This window comes from Pipistrellus hanaki (assembly GCF_964339955.1).
Source record: "Pipistrellus hanaki genome assembly, chromosome: 11".
NCBI classification, from domain to species: domain Eukaryota; kingdom Metazoa; phylum Chordata; class Mammalia; order Chiroptera; family Vespertilionidae; genus Pipistrellus; species Pipistrellus hanaki.
The window spans coordinates 22,572,435-22,592,568 of record NC_140513.1 but is presented as its reverse complement, the minus strand read 5'-3'; the positions used below and the strand labels follow the sequence as shown (position 1 = coordinate 22,592,568).

The 20,134-nt window shown below is 38.5% G+C and overlaps 1 protein-coding gene across 1 annotated transcript in view; it reads left to right on the top strand.

Moving 5' to 3' along the window:
• STX17 (syntaxin 17) overlaps positions 1 to 9,056 on the top strand; it is a 35,899-nt gene extending 26,843 nt beyond the window's left edge. Inside the window, exons 6-8 of the mRNA XM_084899761.1 lie at positions 48 to 98; positions 6,984 to 7,070; positions 7,786 to 9,056. Of these exons, the coding sequence (XP_084755887.1) occupies positions 48 to 98; positions 6,984 to 7,070; positions 7,786 to 8,025 (378 nt within the window). The 3' untranslated portion in view covers positions 8,026 to 9,056. The remainder of the gene's footprint in view (positions 1 to 47; positions 99 to 6,983; positions 7,071 to 7,785) is intronic.
• The last annotated feature ends 11,078 nt before the right edge of the window (positions 9,057 to 20,134 follow it).

The window sequence follows — 20,134 nt, the reverse complement described above, 5'->3', positions numbered from 1 at the left end:
GTGAGGCATAAAAGTAAATAACCTCCCTCTCTCCTTCTTCTTTTAAGGACCTAATTGAACTTAGCCACCTGGTCACAGAATTCTCTCTCCTAGTGAATGTAAGTATATGACAGTTTTTGGTTCAGAGATGTTAGATTAATAGCTAAAAGGCTTTTATCAGTCATTAGACCTTTGACTAGAATTTTAATAGAAGTTATAATTTTTAAGACTGCTATTATGTCATGGATAGGAGTCTAATTGTTGTCAAATTCCAGATAAGTTCAATAAACATTTATTAAGCACTTTTATGGAGCCATAGAAGGTACTGTATTAGGTCCTTGGCATTGTGAGTCTGATAAGGTTGGCTATAGAAATAAATGAAGCTTGTTCTCTGCCTTTAAGGATTTACAGTAGGTAGAGATATGCTTGGATCTCCAAACTTGAAATTTCAAGCATGATTGTTAAATGCAAAAATATATGACAAGAAGTAATATAAGCTCTAAGAAGCAACATTTGAGGGAGGAAGGGGTTGTGAGGTGGAAGCATTAAGGATAGCTTCACAAGATAAGTAGCCTTTGCTTGAGCCTTGAAAATAGAGGAAAGTGTCCACAGGTGGAGTGAGAGGTACATTTGAAAATAGCTGAACAAAGACATGGAGTACAGTATAATTTAGGAGTGACAAGTATTGCAGTATAATCTAAGCATAAGGTACCATGGGCAAGCAAAGCAAGAATGGTTAGGGTGAGATTCAGATGGCACTGAAGGCCATACCAAATAATTTGAACTTTACTATGTAGGAGCCAGTATAGATTTTTGAACAGGTAGAGTGCTGTGATCCATCCCATCTGTGCTTCAGAAAGATCACAGTGTGAGGAATGGCCTTGGAGAGGGGATATAGGCAGGATGACTGGTTAGAAAACAATTGCAAGAGTTTCACCAAGAGCAATGGCAAAGCAAGTATAGTACTCCCCCAAACCCCCTTATCTGTGGTTTTGCTTTCTACAATTTTGCTTTCCATGGTTTTAGTTACTGTGGTCTACTGTGGTCTGAAAATGTTAAATGGAAAATTCCAGAAATAATAAGTTTTAAATTGTACATAGTTCTGGGTAGCATGATGAAATCTGGCACTGTCCTACGCTGTCTTAGCTCAAGACATGAAACATACCTTTGTCCATAGTATCCATGTTGTATATGCTCCCTGCCCTTAGTCACTTAATAGTATCTTGGCTTATCAGCTAGAATGTCATGGTATGACAATGCCTGTGTTCCAGTAACCCTTGTTTTACTTAATAATGACCCCCAAGTGCAAGAGTAGTGATGCTGGCAATTTGTATATACCAAAGCAAAGCTGTGAAGTATGTGTGTGTATGTAGGAAAAAACACAGTATATATAGGGTTCAATACTATCTGTAGTTTCAGGCATCTACTGTAGGTCTTGCAACATATTTCCCATAGATAAAGGACAACTGGGATAGAAATTAGAGGAAGATGGAAAAGTCAAAGATAAGAAACATTAAGGCTTTATTCTGCCTAATCAGGTAGCCAGTGAAACTGTTAACATAGATTAGAGAACATAAAGTAAATTTAGTGGAGAAAATAGAATAGATTTGGTTACTATTCTTCTAAATTCCTTTTTCTTCCCAGGAATTGTGTGTGGGAAGGTTGGATATATGAGTTATGTGTGTGTATGTATGGATGTACCTGCAGGAGCAACCCTGTTTCTGCTGATGCTTCTGGCTAGGTTTAGTTCTTCGTTCTTGATCAAACTATGATTTGGGTTGTACATTTTTGAGTTATGATTTCCTTGATACCTGGCTTTAAATTATAAGAGGTTCCTAGATCAACCAATCTCAGAATTGGAATTGAAAAGGACTTAAAATGTCAACTAATCTACTCTTGCCCCAACTTCTCAAATAGATGGTCTTTCACCTCTTTTTGAACAATTACAATGCAGGGACACATCATACTTCAACCATCCCATTTGGAGGCTCTTAGAAGTTCTTCTCATGTAAAGTAAACTCTGCCCTTTAATAACTTCCCTCTAGCACTTTTGCTCCTTGGAGCCATATGCTGAACAAGTTTTATCTCTTTTCCATATAAAAGTTTTTCAACCTTTTTGAGACCACCTTCTCTTTCCTCACACTATCCCACCTTACCGTATTTTCTTCTCTTAAAAACCCTTGATTCTCTAATGTATTACTAAAATATGATTTCTAGGCTTATCAGTACTAGACCCTTTCTCTGCTTGTTTTCTAACGTGTGGATTTTTTTCTTGAAATATAATGCTTAAATTGAATATTGTTTAAAAAAAATTTTTTTTCTTTTTTTTTTTTTTGGTTAATCCTCACCCAAGGATATTTTTTCAATTTATTTTTAGAGAGAATGGAAGGGAAAAATAGAGTCAGAGACAAACACCAGTGTGAGATTCACACATCGATTGGTTGCCTCTGGCAGATACCCCAATAGGGGTGGAGGGTTGAGCCCGCAACTGAGATATGTGCCCTTGAATTGAAATTACAACTCTTCAATTTGCAGGCAAATGATATAACCACTGAGCAACCAGCTACGGCAAATATAGCAAAATCTTTAAAGCATTTTCCTTTTTTTGATACCTCTAAGTGCAGAAGAAGCAAAATAAAAGTTTCTGGATTAGGTATCTGTACAAGCTATTAACATATTTATATATAAAAAAGAATGATACAAGAATCCCAAAATGTTGTTTTTAGAATCAATGTTTATTTAATTATAATGCATAATCTCTGATCTAATGTACCTTGTAAGATCTGTATGTCAGGTTATACAGATATATACATTTGTCAAAAGTCATTGGTATGTACACATGAGATGTATGAGGTTTAATGTACGTAGATTATACTTAAAATTTATTTAAAAAACAAACTAAACATCTTTTTTTTTTTAATATATTTTATTGATTTTGTACAGAGAGGAAGAGAGAGAGATAGAGAGTTAGAAACATCGATGAGAGAGAGTCATTGATCAGCCGCCTCTTGCACACCCCCCACTGGGGATATGCCTGCAACCAAGGTACATGCCCTTGACCGGAATCGAACCCGGGTCCCTTCAGTCCCCAAGCCAACGCTCTATCCATTGAGCCAAACCGGTCTCGGCCAAACTAAACATCATAAAAAGTTCTCATTCAAGACAAACACATTTCCCTTCTAATGAGATCAACACATGAAAGGAAAAAGAAGGGTTTTAGGCCATTTAACTATTATACATATTAGTACTATTAGGTTATTAAGCAGTTCCTAATCCCTAATCTAAGGAAGGTTCGTGCAGGGAAAGTTAGACTATAGCCATAGCTCTATACAGATGTCCTATTTATAATAATCTGTGTAAGGACAGATTGTTATTAGGCTGTAGCTCAAAGGAGAAACCCTGATTACTATTCCCAGGGTGACTGAGTTCTCATGACCACATGGTCAAGGACTCACAGAAGCTCCATTTAGTGAACAAATGACTTGGGAACATAATCAGAGTGCCCACATCCTCTCATTATCATCACATGGACATGATAGTATCTAAGCAAGTTAACCATTTATTTATGGAGCACTTTCTGTGTGCATTGTACTTTGCTAAGAATAGAGAATAATATAAAAAAGAACCTATAGAATAATCATGACAATTACTCAACTTTGTGAATGTACTTAATTCCACTGAATCGTATACTTAAAAATGGTTAAATTATGCTGAAACCAGTTTGGCTCAGTGGATAGAGAGTTGGCCTGCGGAATGGGAGGTCCCGGGTTTGATTCCAATCAAGGGCATGTGCCTTGGTTGTGGGCACATCCCCAGTAGGGGGTGTGCAGGAGGCAGCTGATTCTCTCTCATCGATGTTTCTGGCTCTCTGTCCCTCTCTCTTCCTCTCTGTAAAAAAATCAATAACCATTTTTACAAATGGTTAAATTGTGCCCAGCATTTTAAAAATGCTGGCCCAGTTGCTTAATAGCAGGTCACTCTAGCTATAGGTCCAATTTTGTCTCTACATTTTGCCTTATCCACTATGGATTTTTAAGTCCAGTTTTATTCTGGATGTATAAAATCTGTATTATGGATTAGATCATACTCCTCCATTTATTACCTATGTGACCATCAGGATGTTATTTGACAGTAATGAGCTTTGTAAATTGATGGGAGGAATAAATTAAATAATGCCTATTACTTCTCACCCCTTCCCTTCTACTACCACAACTGTACGTAACCAGTGGATGTTTCCTCCCACATAGATGTTTCTCTCTCTCCCTCTCCCTTCCTCTCTTTTTAAAAATCACTAAAATATATTTTTTAAAGGAGAGAAAAACAATTCTTTATTAGTATTGAAATTGTGCAATTTCAATTGACTTCAAATGTGCAAATTGCATTCTTCTTGACAAATAAATCACATTTTCTTCACTGCTGATTATGATTCTGTTATTTTTCTAGGCAGATGTGGACCTAATTCAATGTTTCTTAAAATGAAATCCATAAACATATTCTTAGTCTTTTGAATTTTTTTAAAGGAAAATGTCCATGTATTACTCTAGAAATACTACAGTTATTCTCATAAGTGATTTAATTTATTGTTAAAGGAATGCTGAGAACATACACAAGCCACCAACGTATATAATGTCAGGAAGAGTTTGAAGGTTATCAAATGTGGGCACTACAGGCAGATTAGTAGATACTATAGGAGGTTAGTAGATATAGGTGAGGAGGCTCCTGAGCCACTGTTGTTGTTAAGAGCTTGGGCTTCTGTACTGATATAAGGTTGTGTATGTGTGATTTTGCCCAACATACACAATGGACAGGTAGTGATCAAATTTGGCTCTAAGTCTGGCTGGTCATGCTGTGGACAGTGACTAATACTTTGACACCAGTTGCCTAAATCGAGTTTTCTGTCATTTTGAGTCCTTCTTACTCAAGAAGCAGAGTTTAAAGATGTGGGCAAAGTTTGAGATTCAAATCAAGCAAAATAGAGGAAGAAGAAGGCAGATCTATATAACTGAGGAATGACTACTGATCCCAGGATAGGGGGTGGTCTGCTCTCTGCCTCATTTCCATGCCCATATTTAAGCAAGCTTCCTTATGTCAGTGAATAAGTACTTAGAGGTTTGGTCTACTCCCCAGGGTGATATAGGCCTCATTTAGTACTGGTGATTGCAGTGATAGTGAGCATTACAGTTCAAATAATCAGTAATCTCAGGCTTTGTTTTGTCTTGCGATCCCTTCTCCAATTATTCCAAAGTATTTTTGTGGGGGGAAAAAAATTTAAAGAAAATTATTTTAGAATTTTACTTTATTTAAAAAAAAAAAAAAAAAAAAAAGGCCATAGAGCTTCAATATCCAACCTTTTAGGAAGGAGCATTAAAAGATATTTCCCTGAGGTCTTAAGATAACACTTGAGGTATTAGAAATGATAGTAATTCTGCTAGGTTCTGCCATCTTTTAAAATATATATATATTTTTATATAATATAAAAAAATATATATATTTTTAGCCGAAACCGGTTTGGCTCAGTGAATAGAGCGTCGGCCTGCGGACTGAAAGGTCCCGGGTTCGATTCCGGTCAATGGCATGTACATTGGTTGCAGGCACATCCCTGGTAGGGGGCGTGCAGGATGCAGCTGGTCGATGATTCTCTCTCATCGACGTTTCTAGCTCTCTATCTCTCTCCCTTCCTCTCTATGAAAATTCAATAAAATATATATTAAAATATATATATATATATTATATACATTTTTTAAATTAATTTCAGAGAGATGGAGAGAGAGAAATATCAGTGATGAGAATCATCCATTGGCTGCCTCTTGCATGCCCCCTACTGGGGATTGAGCCTCCAACCTAGGCATGTGTCCTGGCTGGGAACGAAGCATGATCTACTGGTTCATGGGTCGATGTTCAACCATTGAGCCACAGTGGTTGGCTCAGGCAGGTTCTACCATCTTGATGGAATTCTTTTGGGTCTGAGAAAAAGGGGACATGCTGACTATTTTCAACTCATCAGGATATGGAGGTAGAAGATAGAACTTTACATCTGTGATTTATATTCTAGCATAGACTTTACATCTGTGATTTATATTCTAGCATAGACTTTCAAGCAAGAATGGAAAATGTGGGGTTGTCCTAAAGAGAAACAAGGGTAGGGTGTCTAAACTGGCATTTATGCTTCTATGGGTTGTTGGGGGAGGGGAGCTAACATTAAAGAAGTTTTATTAAAGAGGTTCGGTAACCACTTGTCAGAAATGTTGTAATAGGGTTTTACACATCTTAGGGAAAAAGCCCACTCAATGATCTAAGCATCCCTTCTACCCAGAGATTCCGTGAGTCACAATTTCTGTTGTGTCAGTGCAGGTGCTTTCCTTTTATGTAGAATGATTTATTAATATAGTTGATCAGAAACATTTTAGCTTGTCATGATTTTAAAATGTATTAGATTATACAGGTATAAAACATAGGACAGTAAATTCATTCTCTGCTCCATACTGCTTATCAGATCAGAATTAGAAAGATTTCATGGCAGATCAAACCATACTGTATTCTTATTTCTAAAACATAATAATTTGTATTTATTGGAACAAGGGAGTTTTACTCTATTTGCCTGTTTTTAAACTGAATTTTTAAAGAGATAAGCTAGGGAGGGTTTTTTTGTTTGTTTTTGTTTTTGTTTTTTTCCTGTCAAACTCATTTGCTTATTTGATTTTCTTTTCTCCTGGAAAATAGATTCATTTGGAGAATGTTTGTATGCTTGAATGATTTTAGTGTGAGATGCTTTTTCTTATAAAGGTGCCAGCCTTTCATTACCTAATAAGTAAGTCACCCTCTTTTTTTTTTCACACAAGTGAATTTGTACTTTGGACATAGTTTATCAGATGCTATTAATGAACCACTATTAAGACTGCCAGGATGCAGTACACAGGGCCCTGATTACAGGAATTAAAATAGTGTGTATTGGCTCTCTGCTGCTCCCCAGCAGGAATGCTCACTCATAATTCCTTTGCATCTAGTCTCAGCAGGAGAAGATTGACAGCATTGAGGACCATGTCAACAGTGCTGCTGTGAATGTTGAAGAGGGAACCAGAAACTTGGGGAAGGTAAGATCCTGCTCCTGCTGACAAATCAATGTTACTCTGGCTCCCAGGAATTTGTAGTATTAACCCAATTGATCTACTCTCTTTAATCTTGAGGGAACCAGCAATTAAGGAAATAAGGAAGAAGTGACACATAGGTAGTGCAAGAAATCAATGGCTGTAGTAATATTCTACTCTTTCATTCTGTTGGGAGAGAAATTTTTTTTCAGAGAGAATAGGCCACACTATAAGGCATTTGGTGTTAGAAGGAAATAGTTAGAGGTTCAGGGGCATAGAAAGGCTTGCCAGAATCAGTAGGGACAAAAATCTGAGGGTGCGACTGCATGTGTGGAGTGGACCCATCTCTTTCCATAGAATTTTGCTTTTATCCCTAGGGCGTGGAATGATATCTGTGCAACACAAAAACTTTGGGGTATCTGTGGCTGCTGAAAGTGTTTAAATAAGCCAGTGAGGTAGTTAGTGGTTTGATTGTTTTGCAAGTAAATTCAATTTGTAGCAGTCCACTCTGTGTAGCCCGTTTCTCTAAATTCTGAGGTCTGGAGCAATTGTAGTATCTGTGGAATACTTTTTCTACCCGCTCCCTCTAATACAATCTCTAAGGTTAATTATGTACCAAGAGTTAAAGAGGCATTGGCAGGAGTAATGAGAGAAAAATGCACATCACCACAGGCAGATATTCTCAACTCAATTTCTAAATTGAATTTTTTTTTTTTTACAGGCTGCAAAATACAAGCTGGCAATGCTGCCTGTGGCAGGTGCACTCCTCGGAGGAGCGGTAGGGGGTCCGATTGGCCTCCTTGCAGGCTTCAAAGTGGCAGGAATTGCAGCTGCACTTGGTGGTGGGGTGTTGGGCTTCACAGGTGGAAAATTGATACAAAGAAGAAAACAGAAAATGACTGAGAAGCTCATTTCCAGCTGTCCAGATCTTCCCAGCCAAACTGACAAAAAATGCAGTTAAAAACCAAACTTCAGTATTATTGGCTCCAATGAATGGACCTTTGTTGCTGTTGGACACTCAGCTTTTGGAACATGATTATATCAAGACCAGAGGCTCGGTGCACAAAATTTGTGCACTTGGAGGGGAGGTCCCTCAATCTGGCCTGTGCCCTCACCCAGTCCAGGAACCCTTGGGGGATGTCCAACTGATGGCTTAGGCCTGGTCCCTGCCATCAGTCAGACATCCTTAGTGCTACCACAGGGGCAGAAGAGGCTCCCGTCACCACCACTGTGCTCACCAGCCGTGAGCCTGGCTCAAGGCTTCTGGCTGAGCAGCGCTCCCCCTGTGGGAGCACACTGACCAAAGGGGGCAGCTCCTGCGTTGAGTGTGTGCCGCCTGGTGGTCAGTGTGCATCATAGCGACCGGTTGTTCCACAGTTTGGTCAATTTGCATATTAGCCTTTTATTATATAGGACAGTGGCTGTAGATGCTCAAGTGGGATTGGACTGTGATAAGTGGATATATTTTTTTGTTTGCTGGGATGTTAATGGAATTGAGGGGCCTGGGCTGAGGGTGTATAATATTTGTCAGGTAATTTGAAGACTGCCAGGGAGCAGATTCTCTTCCTCGAAGTGTGAAAACTGAACCCATAACTTTGATAAGGACATGTGATGTGTGGACATGTTGGGTTATGAAAGAATAGTTCCTTTCCTAACCCTGATTTGGAGATCTTTAGACTAAGCATATTATAAATATGTTTTTTATCTTCTAAATGTAGGAGATTTTTTAGGTCTGTTTGTAAAGAAAAGAATGGGAGTTCAGGAGCCTTTCTTAACAAATAGGAAATCCAGATCTGGCAAGGGCACAGGTGAAGTACTTGGTGGAGTCATTGGATGAAACGATTGCAGTTTCCTATAGGTCCACTATATTTTCTGATGAAGGAAACTAACAGTGAAAAGAAAGGCCCAACTTCTCTTTCAAACATCTTAATCTGTGGTACTGGTTCTCTGAGCTCTTCCCTTTGTCTCTCTTTAAATAAAGACAGAAATCTCAGGCGGTAGGAGACGGTGTTATTAAGCCAGCTCTAAGCTGTTTGTCAGTTTGTCTCTTCGCAGTAGTGCCCTCTGCCTTCCTTCCCTTGTACTTTTCGAAAGTTCTTAGACTTGTGGGGTGAATTCTACCCATGTATAATGAGGACTTTCCTCATAATTTGCTTTTTAAAAATATGTTTTTTATTGAATTCAGAGACGAAGGGAGAAGGAGATATAGTAACATCAATGAAGAAAGAGATTCATTGATCGGCTATTTCCTACATGCCCCACACTGGGGATCAAGCCCATAACCCAGGCAGTGCCCTGACCGGGAATAGAACCGTGACCTCCTGGTTCATAGGTTGACACTCAAACACTGAGCCACACCAACCAGTCCTAATCTGCTTTTTTAAAATTGTCTCCCATTTTATTCATCCTTTCCTATAATCTCTAGATAAGAGAGGGAGGGAGGCAGGAAGGAAGAGATCTCCAAATGTTTCCAACATGGTTAGAATTTGAGCTAAAAAATAAGCAGGCAGGGAATATGCCAGATCATTTCCTGGGGCATTTTCCAATTTCAAGTGGCTGATGTACCTGCCACAGAGGGAGTTTCTAACTCTATGTCTTTTCAACCAGCCCTTGTGAAGCTAAAAACTAGCTTTCTACCTCACATCTCTTACTACCATCCTTTTCCCCAGGCTTTCCTCTCCTGTGCTTTCCTTCACTTTCACAGCTGCTATTTCTTCTCAAGAGTGGCATTCTGCTTGCCTTTTCTCATATTCATGTTGATGGACAAAGCCTGGTGCCAATACTCAGTCCTGATGAATTTGTGGTGCTAATTCCAACACTTGACATTGACAGCTAGCTTGGCCCAGCTCAATCCAGTGTCTATATCAAAGAGCAAAAAGGTTTTAAATTTAGAAAGAAAGAATTTAAGGTTACAGACAGCCTCATTCTGTTCCACCAACTCATTTGAAATAGGAAAGAACCACCTTTTGCCTTATTCTTTTTTTCTTTTTCCCCCCTTTAATATAAACCCCCTTTTTTAAATTTTCTTTATTGATTAAGGTATCACATATTTGTCCTCAACTCCCCATTCCAATCCCCCACCCCTCCCCACTCATGCCCCCACCCCCCTATTGTCCTTGACCATTGGTTAGGCTCATATGTATGCACATAAGTCCTTTGGTTGATCTCTCCCTTTTATCCCCACCCTCCCTTTGAGGTCCAACAGTCTGACCCATGGCTCCTGATCTCTGTACTCTTTTTTTCTGAGGACAGAAGAAATGGTATCAACACCACAAAAGATCTGAGCTTTCTCTGCTCAGGAGCCAGTCATCAGCAGTGGAATGGTTTATCATTTCTCTCTTGCTGATCTTACTCTTAACAACTTTTATTGATTGCTACCTTTTATTTCTGTCTCTAAAGAGACTTTCTCTTTCATACTTTTTGACTCTTCTCACCAATAAATTCCAAAGAGAGGAAGCACCATTTCTTATTGTCTTTAAATAACAATACAGTATCAAGTACTATATTGCTGCCTGTTGACTTACTTTAATATAATACTTTGAATAAGTGTCAGATTCTGATCCAGTATTTGATATTGATACCTGTAAGGCTGGGATAATTTTCAGATCCACTCTTTAAATTTTCTGATCTATGTCCCTTTAACACAAGTCATTCAAACCAGAATGAGGATCAGAATTACTTAGTGTGCCTGTCTACAATAAGATTCCTAACCTTCAGTCCCACATGTGATTCAAATAATGGTCAGTCTAGCCTGATCAGCTAAGATTACAAATTTAAGATTGTTACATCAAGATTCAGCTGTATCATTGAATTCTATAATTTCTAGTATCCCCTTCAACAATGCCCAGTCTTCATCACGGCATATAATTCCCACTTCACGCTTTGAAGCCCATGACCTTAACACAACTAGAGAGTTATTACACTGTCGGGCTGGTTTTATAGCAGGACCTGAAGGAGAGGTCCATAGTTAAAGCTCACATTTTGGTCTGGGCTCTCGTTTTTATTGAGCCAGTGTGAGACATCAGTGTATGTGCTCATACAGGCCTTTGGTTTTTAGTTATCAGGATTGGACTATTACTCTAAAAGTCTTCATGATTAGGCAACGTTATAGCCCTTTTAAGGAAGTTTTATTTAAAGTTATTTAGAACTTTTATCTAATTTTCCCATAATAGATCTTAATAGCCAACTTTTTGTATAAGTGTTTAATCAATTGTCAATGATATACCTGTAAACTATAGTGTTTAGAATATATATTAGTCAATATGACAAAGAAACTAATCTTAAAATGTAATTTAATGCCAATAGTATCAGATCAAATTCACCTTCTCTGTGATTCATGTCTTATTTTTACTGCAACAAGTAAAAAGTAAGGAACGCTTTAAACACTTTCATTAAGTTCTTCAAGTTTATAGAGGCATAGTGGTAGCACTCCTAAAGACTTTTTTGATAAAATAAACTAAATTTCTTTGCAGAGCAGAGACTGAATTTTTTTTATTGTAACCCACAATAAAAAATGCACTTATATAAAAACAGCATATATATATATATATATATATATATATATATATATATATATATATATATATATATATATAATGGAATTGTTCTTTTAATATGCAGCTCACTCTGACGTTTTTTAATGTTTTAGTTTCTAAAATATACTGGCTGCAACATACTCACGTGATTTCTTAATCTACCAATAGGTGGAGGCGCTTAGTTTGAAACAAAACACCCCCAGGCATACAGGGGAACTGATACTCATTGGGTAGCATCTGCTTGCCAGGCACGTCACGAGGCATTGTACAGGTAGGGAAACCGAGTCTCAGGGAAGTTAAACAATTTGCAGAGTTATTCAACTACGAACAAATGAAGCTAGGATGTTAACTGGTCTGCTGAACTACAAATACTCTTACTCTCATAGTATGCTATTCCTGTGTATAAAATTGAGGTGGGCCCTCATTCTGCTTCACCCGAACACCCATATATTCTGTAACGCAGGATTACTTCAAAATTACACGTGCCATTCATTTGCACTTTTTTTAACAAAACTTCTTTCCTCAAAGTTTTTAACATTGGCCAATGCAGAAGTACGTAGTGCTGAATTTAGTCCTTAGATTATAAAATGTAAAGTGTTTCTAACCCACCATTCATTCTCCAGATTTCCTTATATTTGTGGATTATAATTACCGCTTAAGCAGTGATTTCTGTATTTAGTTTAAAAATTAAATTTTTAAGCCATATTTTACTCCCGTGATTATTATGCTTTAAAAGGTGCTCTTGGGAAGCCATGCACTCTGTGTGACACTAGTATTAGAACGTTTTTGAAACTGCCTCCAAAGACACTTGGCAAGTCACACGTAAAAGCCATCTCAGTGTTTATTAGTCAAAGACTATACTCACTTGTCCTTATGACCTCTCCTCTCTTCCTTCCTCAGTTTTGCTTTTCTTCTGCCTGCTTAGCTCCCCTAGCCCCTGTGCTGGAGCTAGTAACCTAAGGATGCTCAGAAAGGGGGTGTGCTTCCAGGTTATGCTGAGGCTGATGCTGGTAAAGGGAGAATACTGCGAGTCCCTAAGCCTTCCTCTGGCGCTTTTGCCTGCCCGTAGTGCCGTAAGTAGTTTGCCCAGAAGTAAGATCTGAATACTGGTCCATCAATCACAAGAGGTTAAAGAAACCTGAAAAATAAGTGGGTAATGTACAGCATTACCTATTACAGAAAACAGCCCATGCCATACTTTAAAAAATTGACAGGTCTCCCCTTTGTCCTTCCTTGTGCTCTCTGGGACCTTTGAGAGGAAGGATGAAGAAAAAGAGCCTGGGAAAAGGTTCTCCTGTGGAAAGGCACATTTTCTTCTCTCATAACAAAGTGCCATGTGGCTGTGGCTCTCAGGCCCTTATGAATGTCAGACAATGTTCTTAAGTCGATAGAGGCCAAATAAAAGGTAGGGATGCTTCCCCGCTAGCCTAAGCTCATTTAAATAGTCCAGGTTCTGTTTGGGCTTTTACTCACACTTTATTTCTAACAGGTGATTCTCACTATTTATATTCATTAATTTGACACTATTTTACAGAGAGACGTCTTGGGTATTAGAAACAATGGTAAAAGATCTATATATTATTATCCACATCAAAGAAATTACTTACTGTGTGAGACAAGAAATACATCTGTGCATATTAACAAGAGAAATAAATTGAAAGAAAAGTGTAAAAGGTGTCAAAGGCAAATGATTTCCCACCTTTTACACTTTTTGTGAGGCAAAACATCACAGCTAGTTAGCACAAAGGTAGAATTATAACCATGGTCTAATAAAAATTTTTTAAATTAATTTAACTGGAGTTTTATTATGCCATATCAAGTTGTCTTTTGAGGCATGTGGTCTTTCAAACCAGTTTTTATGTTCCAAACTAGGCAGTAGCTATAGTAGAAAGAGAATTGAATGGGGAATTGAGATCAGAGTTCCGGTTTTGGCTTTGTCTCCTGTAGTAAGCGCTTTCTTAGGCTGCCTGTTCCCATTCTAGCCAGGGATTCCCTAACTGTAAATTTTAGGGGTTACCAGTTTGACTCTCCCATTCTTTATATCTTGCCTCTCACTGGGTTCTGTCAATCTACTTTGAAAGTTAGTTGCATCAACTTCTCAACATTTTCGTGGCCATCACTCTAGTAAAAAACCATTACCTTACATCCCCCACCTCCTCTTCCCCCACTTTAAACCATTCCTCACATCACTGCCACAAGAATGAGAACAAGGTCCGGCTTTCATTTTCCAACTGAAACATTTTCAGTGGCTTCCATTGAACTCCTGAGAAAGTGTAAATTCCTTAGGTTGGCATTCATAGCTTCCATATTCTGGCCCCAGTTTTATCACTTCAGACTCACTACTCATCATCTGATGCCATTGACAGCCAGACATTCCACAAGGATGGTTTTAAGGTTTCTCTGTGGTAAAGGTACAAACTGGTAACAGGCTGTTTACATTTTTCCAGGCTAAAATAACTTCTGTGAAAGACAGTTTACAAAAAAAAAAAAAAAAAAAAAAAAAAAAGTCAGCTGAGATTTGTTTAAACTCTTAGAACAAGCCAAAAAGTTGTTTCTGAAGAAAAATATTTTTTTCAAAAAAAAAGAGAAATTACATTCAATTTCTTAACTTCCAAAACAATGTCAGTCTTGTCATCTGTGCATCTGATAGCCAAAGCATGCGTGTGGACTTTTCTTCAGCAGCATAGATGCCCCAGCCTTGAATGGCCCATTGTCCAGCTCCTGTGAGAAACTAGACTAAGAAATATTTGACAGAAACAGTCAAGAGTACATGTTATTCATACATTTCTCAAGCACTTGAGATATTCTGTACTAAGGCTAATCACTAAAAAGATGTTTACCTGGGTTCCATTAATTAAGCCCCCTAAAGATATGTTATTGTTTAAACCCTTGGTGTTGGCAAGGGTCACACAACTAAAGGCCCAATGGTGAGAATTTCTACAGATTCTGTAAAGATTACTGAATTTGTTTATCTTGTTGTTGAGTGGTGCTTGTCAGGAAACATACAATAAATTCACTCATTTAACTGAATGCCTTTTGTGTATTGAATGCCAGGGCCACACATAGAAAAATATTAAACCTATAGAATCTACCCTTGTAAACCATTCGGACTAATAACTTCAGATGCCTAAAAGCAAGTAAGCCACAATAAAACATGCTAAGTGCCCTAAAAGAGGAATGAGCAGAGTTACAAGGGGCACATGGAATAGAGTGACTAGCTCTGCCGGGAATGTAGAGGAAGGCTTTGAGACGTGGCATTTGAGCAGGACCCTGGAGAAGATGCCTGACTGTAGACCAGTGTAGGCTTCCAAGTGGCAAAGGAATTGCACATACAATGAGTTCAAGACACGAAGGAGCATAGTGTGCTTAGAGAAAGCCAGAGAGTTCAATGTTGTGAGGGATGAAGCTGGGCAGGGTCATTGATTTGTTTTTTAATTTAATTCTTTAAAGAAATTTATGTATTGCTTTGTATCAAATAAAACTATTATAACCCTCTTGAGTTCTTCATTTTGCTTTCATTACCAGGGAAGTTAGGTATATTTAGTATATTTGCTTTTCTTTCCCACATGTAAGAAATGATTTGTACTTTCTTGTCTCTCTGCTGCGAGATTCCCCGCTTAATATTTCATGCCTGCTTTCTTCATGTCCTGCTATTTATCCCATAAATATTAATTGAAAACCCACCGAGAAAACAGTCACGCATATCCTCAGTGTCCAAGACCTTTATGGGCCAGTTTTTCATCTCTGCATGTGTAACTTGGCCACTGCAACTCAGGGGCCCCCATCTTCACTTGTGGCCCATTCTGCAGTGTTTTACAACTGCCTGGGTATACAGTTCTTTCATTTGCGGTGGTGTGGTCTCCCAAGCTAGATTGTGGCAGGGACCATATCATCTGCTTCTTGGAGTATTTCATGGTATGAATACAGTGATGCGAAGAGGAAAAGGAACTACACTCCCGTTAGTGACTCCCAGATGCAGTCACGGTATGTGTGTTCTGCTGTGTCTCAGGCATATGTATTAAAATGAGAAAACACTTTCTAAGATGAATCAAGCCTTTGCTCAGTACTTAACTTTTGTATGTTAACATAGGAGGGAACGGTGCAGCAGAAGAAATCTGGAAAACGTCTCTAGGACTTGGAAGTCATGAATTGAAACTTTCAGAATTTGGAGGTAAAAATATTTCTCGTTTTCCATTTATAAATCATGACTTGGAAGAGAGAGGATCCAGGAACTGAGTAATTGGAGAAATAAATGGTATGGAAAAACCGAGTTTACCTCCTGTTTCACCATAAGATTGGTTGGTCAGAACAATAGGGATCCAATAAGGATTTATAATCTGATTATAGTGTACTGTAGAAACAGTAACAGCAGAAATTTAATTACTCTAGTAGACAAGCAGAGCTTGGGCTTAGGCAAAGGCAGAACTGAAGTGGTAGGTTTTTGACAGAGTTTTAACCAAGGTCTCTAATACTCAGGCTCATGTACTTATTCCACTAAACAGCCTCTTAGTTACCTGATAGGAGTGAGAAGGAGTAAGGTGTTTGGCACTTACTAATTCTTCATGGACGTTAGTTCTCTTTCTTTCCACTCCAGGTTTTATTGGTCGTTATTGTTCATAACAGATGGCTGCCTCTTGTCTGGGTTAGGGTGGGGGTCAACCACTCAGGACATTCTTAGTCTTCCCTTCTTGAACCCTCCCCGTCACCCACATCGGTACCTTGCCTATCGTACAGGGTGGTCGTGAAGATTGAAAGAATAACTTGTTAAGTGCCTACAATGGAGCCTTGCTTGTAGTACTGTGTAAATGTTAGTTGCTACGGTTATTATTTTATCATGTACCTGCAAGAAGAGTGTTAGGGAGATACCTAAAATGAGTGGAGACTTGATAAAAATATCAAGAATGCTTAAAATGACTTTAAAAAGGCTCAGTTAATAAGGTGGTATAATGATGATAGATGCCTGGTAAAAAATAATATTCTTGATCTATTAAGATTAATACTCAAGCCGGGACCGGTTTGGCTCAATGGATAGAGTGTCGGCTTGGGGACTGAAGGGTCCCGGGTTCGATTCCGGTCAAGGGCATGTACCTTGGTTGCGGGCATATCCCCAGTGGGGGGTGTGCAAGAGCAGCTGATCGATGACTCTCTCTCATCGATGTTTCTAACTCTCTATCTCTCTCCCTTCCTCTCTGTATAAAATCAATAAAATATATTAAAAAAAAAAAAAAAAGAAGAATACTCAAACATGAAAATGTATGAGATCTGGTTAGGAGTAGGATGATCATACATTCCAGTTTGTCTGGAGTTTTTATTTATATCTGTTGTGCTGGTGATATTATTACTAATGTTCCCTATCCCTCTTTATTATTTATTTAAGAGAGGGGAAAAGGGAGAAAGATGGTTGATTTCTGTGTGTGCCATGACCTGGGATCAAACCCACAACCTTGGCTTATCAGGATGATGCTCTAACCAACTGAGCCACCAGAACAGGGCCCTTTCCACTGTTAAATGTCCTGGTCTGCATGAAAAAATTACATGGTCACCCTAGTTATAAGGTGTGGAAGTATCTTTTTTAAAGCATCTGTGTTTCAAAAGAATTTGTCATTTGTAGGCTCAGATTAAAAAACATTTTAGGTTTAGTGGGAACTTGTAGATGTGATTTTCAAGTTTCATCAGTAATCTCTAAGGAACCAGAAAACAGAAGAGGTGCCAGAACACTGAGCTTGGGCAAAATAAAATTTAGGGAGTGAAGTTGGATTAACTCACAGCACAGCACCTACAGTGCTGTTAGAATCACCCTTTCACCCATCTGCTTTAACTTTGAGCCCTGTGATGGCAGGGGCAGTCTCTTGTTCACTATTCTATCCTTAGCCTGGCAACAGTAGATAATTAATGAATAGTAAATGTTTTATAAATCATACAAGGTATTTTGTCAACTCCGTATAGTCTGTCTTTCCCCAAGGCTGAGTGACTAAGCTAGGGGTCAGATCTACCTCACAGAAAACGTGGTGTTCATGGGAGTTTCCAGTACCTCTGCAGGACTCTGCATTGCCCAAGGGGGCACTGGCATGTCATTCTGATAGTGTGAGATTAGGACCCCATAGCCAATTTAGGATATAGAATTAAAGGTGACAGCAGGTAATTGTTTCACTGATGAGCCATCAGAGTCCATTCCAGTTATGGTGATGCTTTCTTGTCCTTTGTTCATCTTATCTAATATGGCTCCCTCCTATCCACCAGATTTAGAGAGCACTTACAGTGCTCTAGGACTAGGATGCCCAGAACACAGAGTTCTGCTTCCAGGGCACTCATATGGTGATAAGGGGGTACATGTACTTCCAACTTTGTATTAGACTGGGTACTCTAAAACACATAAAGGGCTTTTGGACAACAGGAGTGATCATTGTCCTAGGCATTGGAGAATGGATAGAAGGAATTTATTAAATGTAGGGGAGGGGAGAGGAAAAGGGATATTTTAGAGAAGTGATTTGTAAGCTGCCGTTTTCCTCACCTCGTGATACAAAAACCTATTATCTAATAGCAGACTGGGCCTTCCCCAGTGTGTTCTGCAAGAGGGAGCTTTGACACTTCAACTAAAGGTTCGTGGATTCATATAGCTTCTTGTTCTGATTAACCTAAAAACCAAACTGGAAGAGCTTGTGACTGTGTTATCTGTATTCTGAGTAAAATGTTCACAATGTGATATTTATTTATGATGAATTAAATTAGTAAATCTCAAATACAGAAATATTTTATAAATATAGTTTTATTACTTGGAAGTACATACAAAAATTCAAACACAGCTTAAAAAAAATAACAGTTGCCAAGCAGAGGTCCTATCCAACCGGTTTTAAGGAACACATAGAACAGTTATAATCAGCATAAAACAATTTTAAGTCATGAAACAATTTATTGTCCTCAGGGTCTTTAAATATTGGACTTAAAAACTGGTTTTTGTTTTATTCTTTACACCTATTTAAATCTTTTCCCTAAATATAGACGACTAACATTTCAGTTTGGTTCATGAGATTTTCATTCAGAAAAATAGGTAAAACCCTTTGCTAGAATTTTAAAAACTGGAATACTATATGTCCATTTCTACCCTCCTATTGCCTCACATCTCCATGGTTTCTCAAAAATTCCCAATAGTTGCTAACAAAGAAAGCACTTATAACTTCAGCAGCTCTTTGGAATAATGAAGTTTGGGCCTAAGAGTCTTGAAATTATTTAAGGAGGTGAGATTTTCCTCCCCCCCCCCCCCCCCTCCGCGATTTCATTTGTGGCCAGCCAGACTATATCTCATCAGAGAAAAAAAACAAAAATTCAGTTATTTTGCTTTTCCCGATTGTTGGTAATCCATTACTATTTTATCCGTTCTTTTTTGCTGTTGGGTTTGTGTGTTTTCCCCCATGTCTTCTTGGTAACTTTAGCATGCTCTTCAAATTTAAGTTCATTCTGAGCTTTAACATTTCAGTTATACATTTCACTCTCCTCTTTTTGGCCTTTATCGTGCCAGTTTTTTCTTCTTTCGTACATGATTTTTGACAACTAGACTTCCATCAGAGGATTCTGAGATGCTTTAGGTCAGGGGTGGGGAACCTTTTTTCTGCCAAGGGCCATTTGGATATTTGTAACATCATTCATGGGCCATGCAAAATTATCAACTTAAAAATCAGTCTTCTATATTTGGTCATTTAATTAACTCACCCCTAATCTTTGGCAGGGCCAGACCAAATAAATGGTTTTGAGGGCCATATGTGGCCCTTGGGCCAGATGTATAGATGCCCAATCTCTAAATGTTGAGAATTTCATAGTTTTCATCCTTTTATGGCCCCTCACTACTGGAACGGTTTTTGGAAAACTAGAAGAGTCTGCTTCTAGCTCTAGTTTTGCACTTAATTGTATTCTTTAGACTTTTATCCCCTCTTCACAGCTGAGGAGGAACCTGTGGCTCAAGGTAGATGGGATAAAATGAGAAGACTTCCACCTACAATACTCTATTCATGGAGAATGGACAGATACAGAGGAGTCTAAATTGTGAGTTCTAGATTTCTGGAAGTTCTCTTATATATCTTTGCCGTCTCTTGTATCTGTTCTTTAATCTCTGCAGTCACTGTCTTCATTCTGGCCATTGCCTCTCCGCTGCTAGACTCATCTTATTATACCTAGATCAGCAGCCATAGTATCCTCTTAGAATTAAACATGAATATACTTCTCTGCTTAAAATCTGTTGATGGATCTCTATTGCCTATAAGGCACAGTACAAACCCCTTAGGTTGGCATACGAGGCCCTGCAGAATCAGCTATTTCCCTAGCCACCTCCCCACCAACCACACACTAGCTCTGCAACAAGAACTTATTTTCTGCAATACATTTTGCTGTTTTGCACTTAAGCTTAATGAGTTTTTATAAATTGTCTTAAATTCCTGATGGGTGCAGAGTCCTTCAGGGGTACAAAAAGTACCCAAGGTCATTTTGCATCCCATTCATTCAATAAACGTTCTGATGATGACTGCTAAGTATCTAGAAATGCTA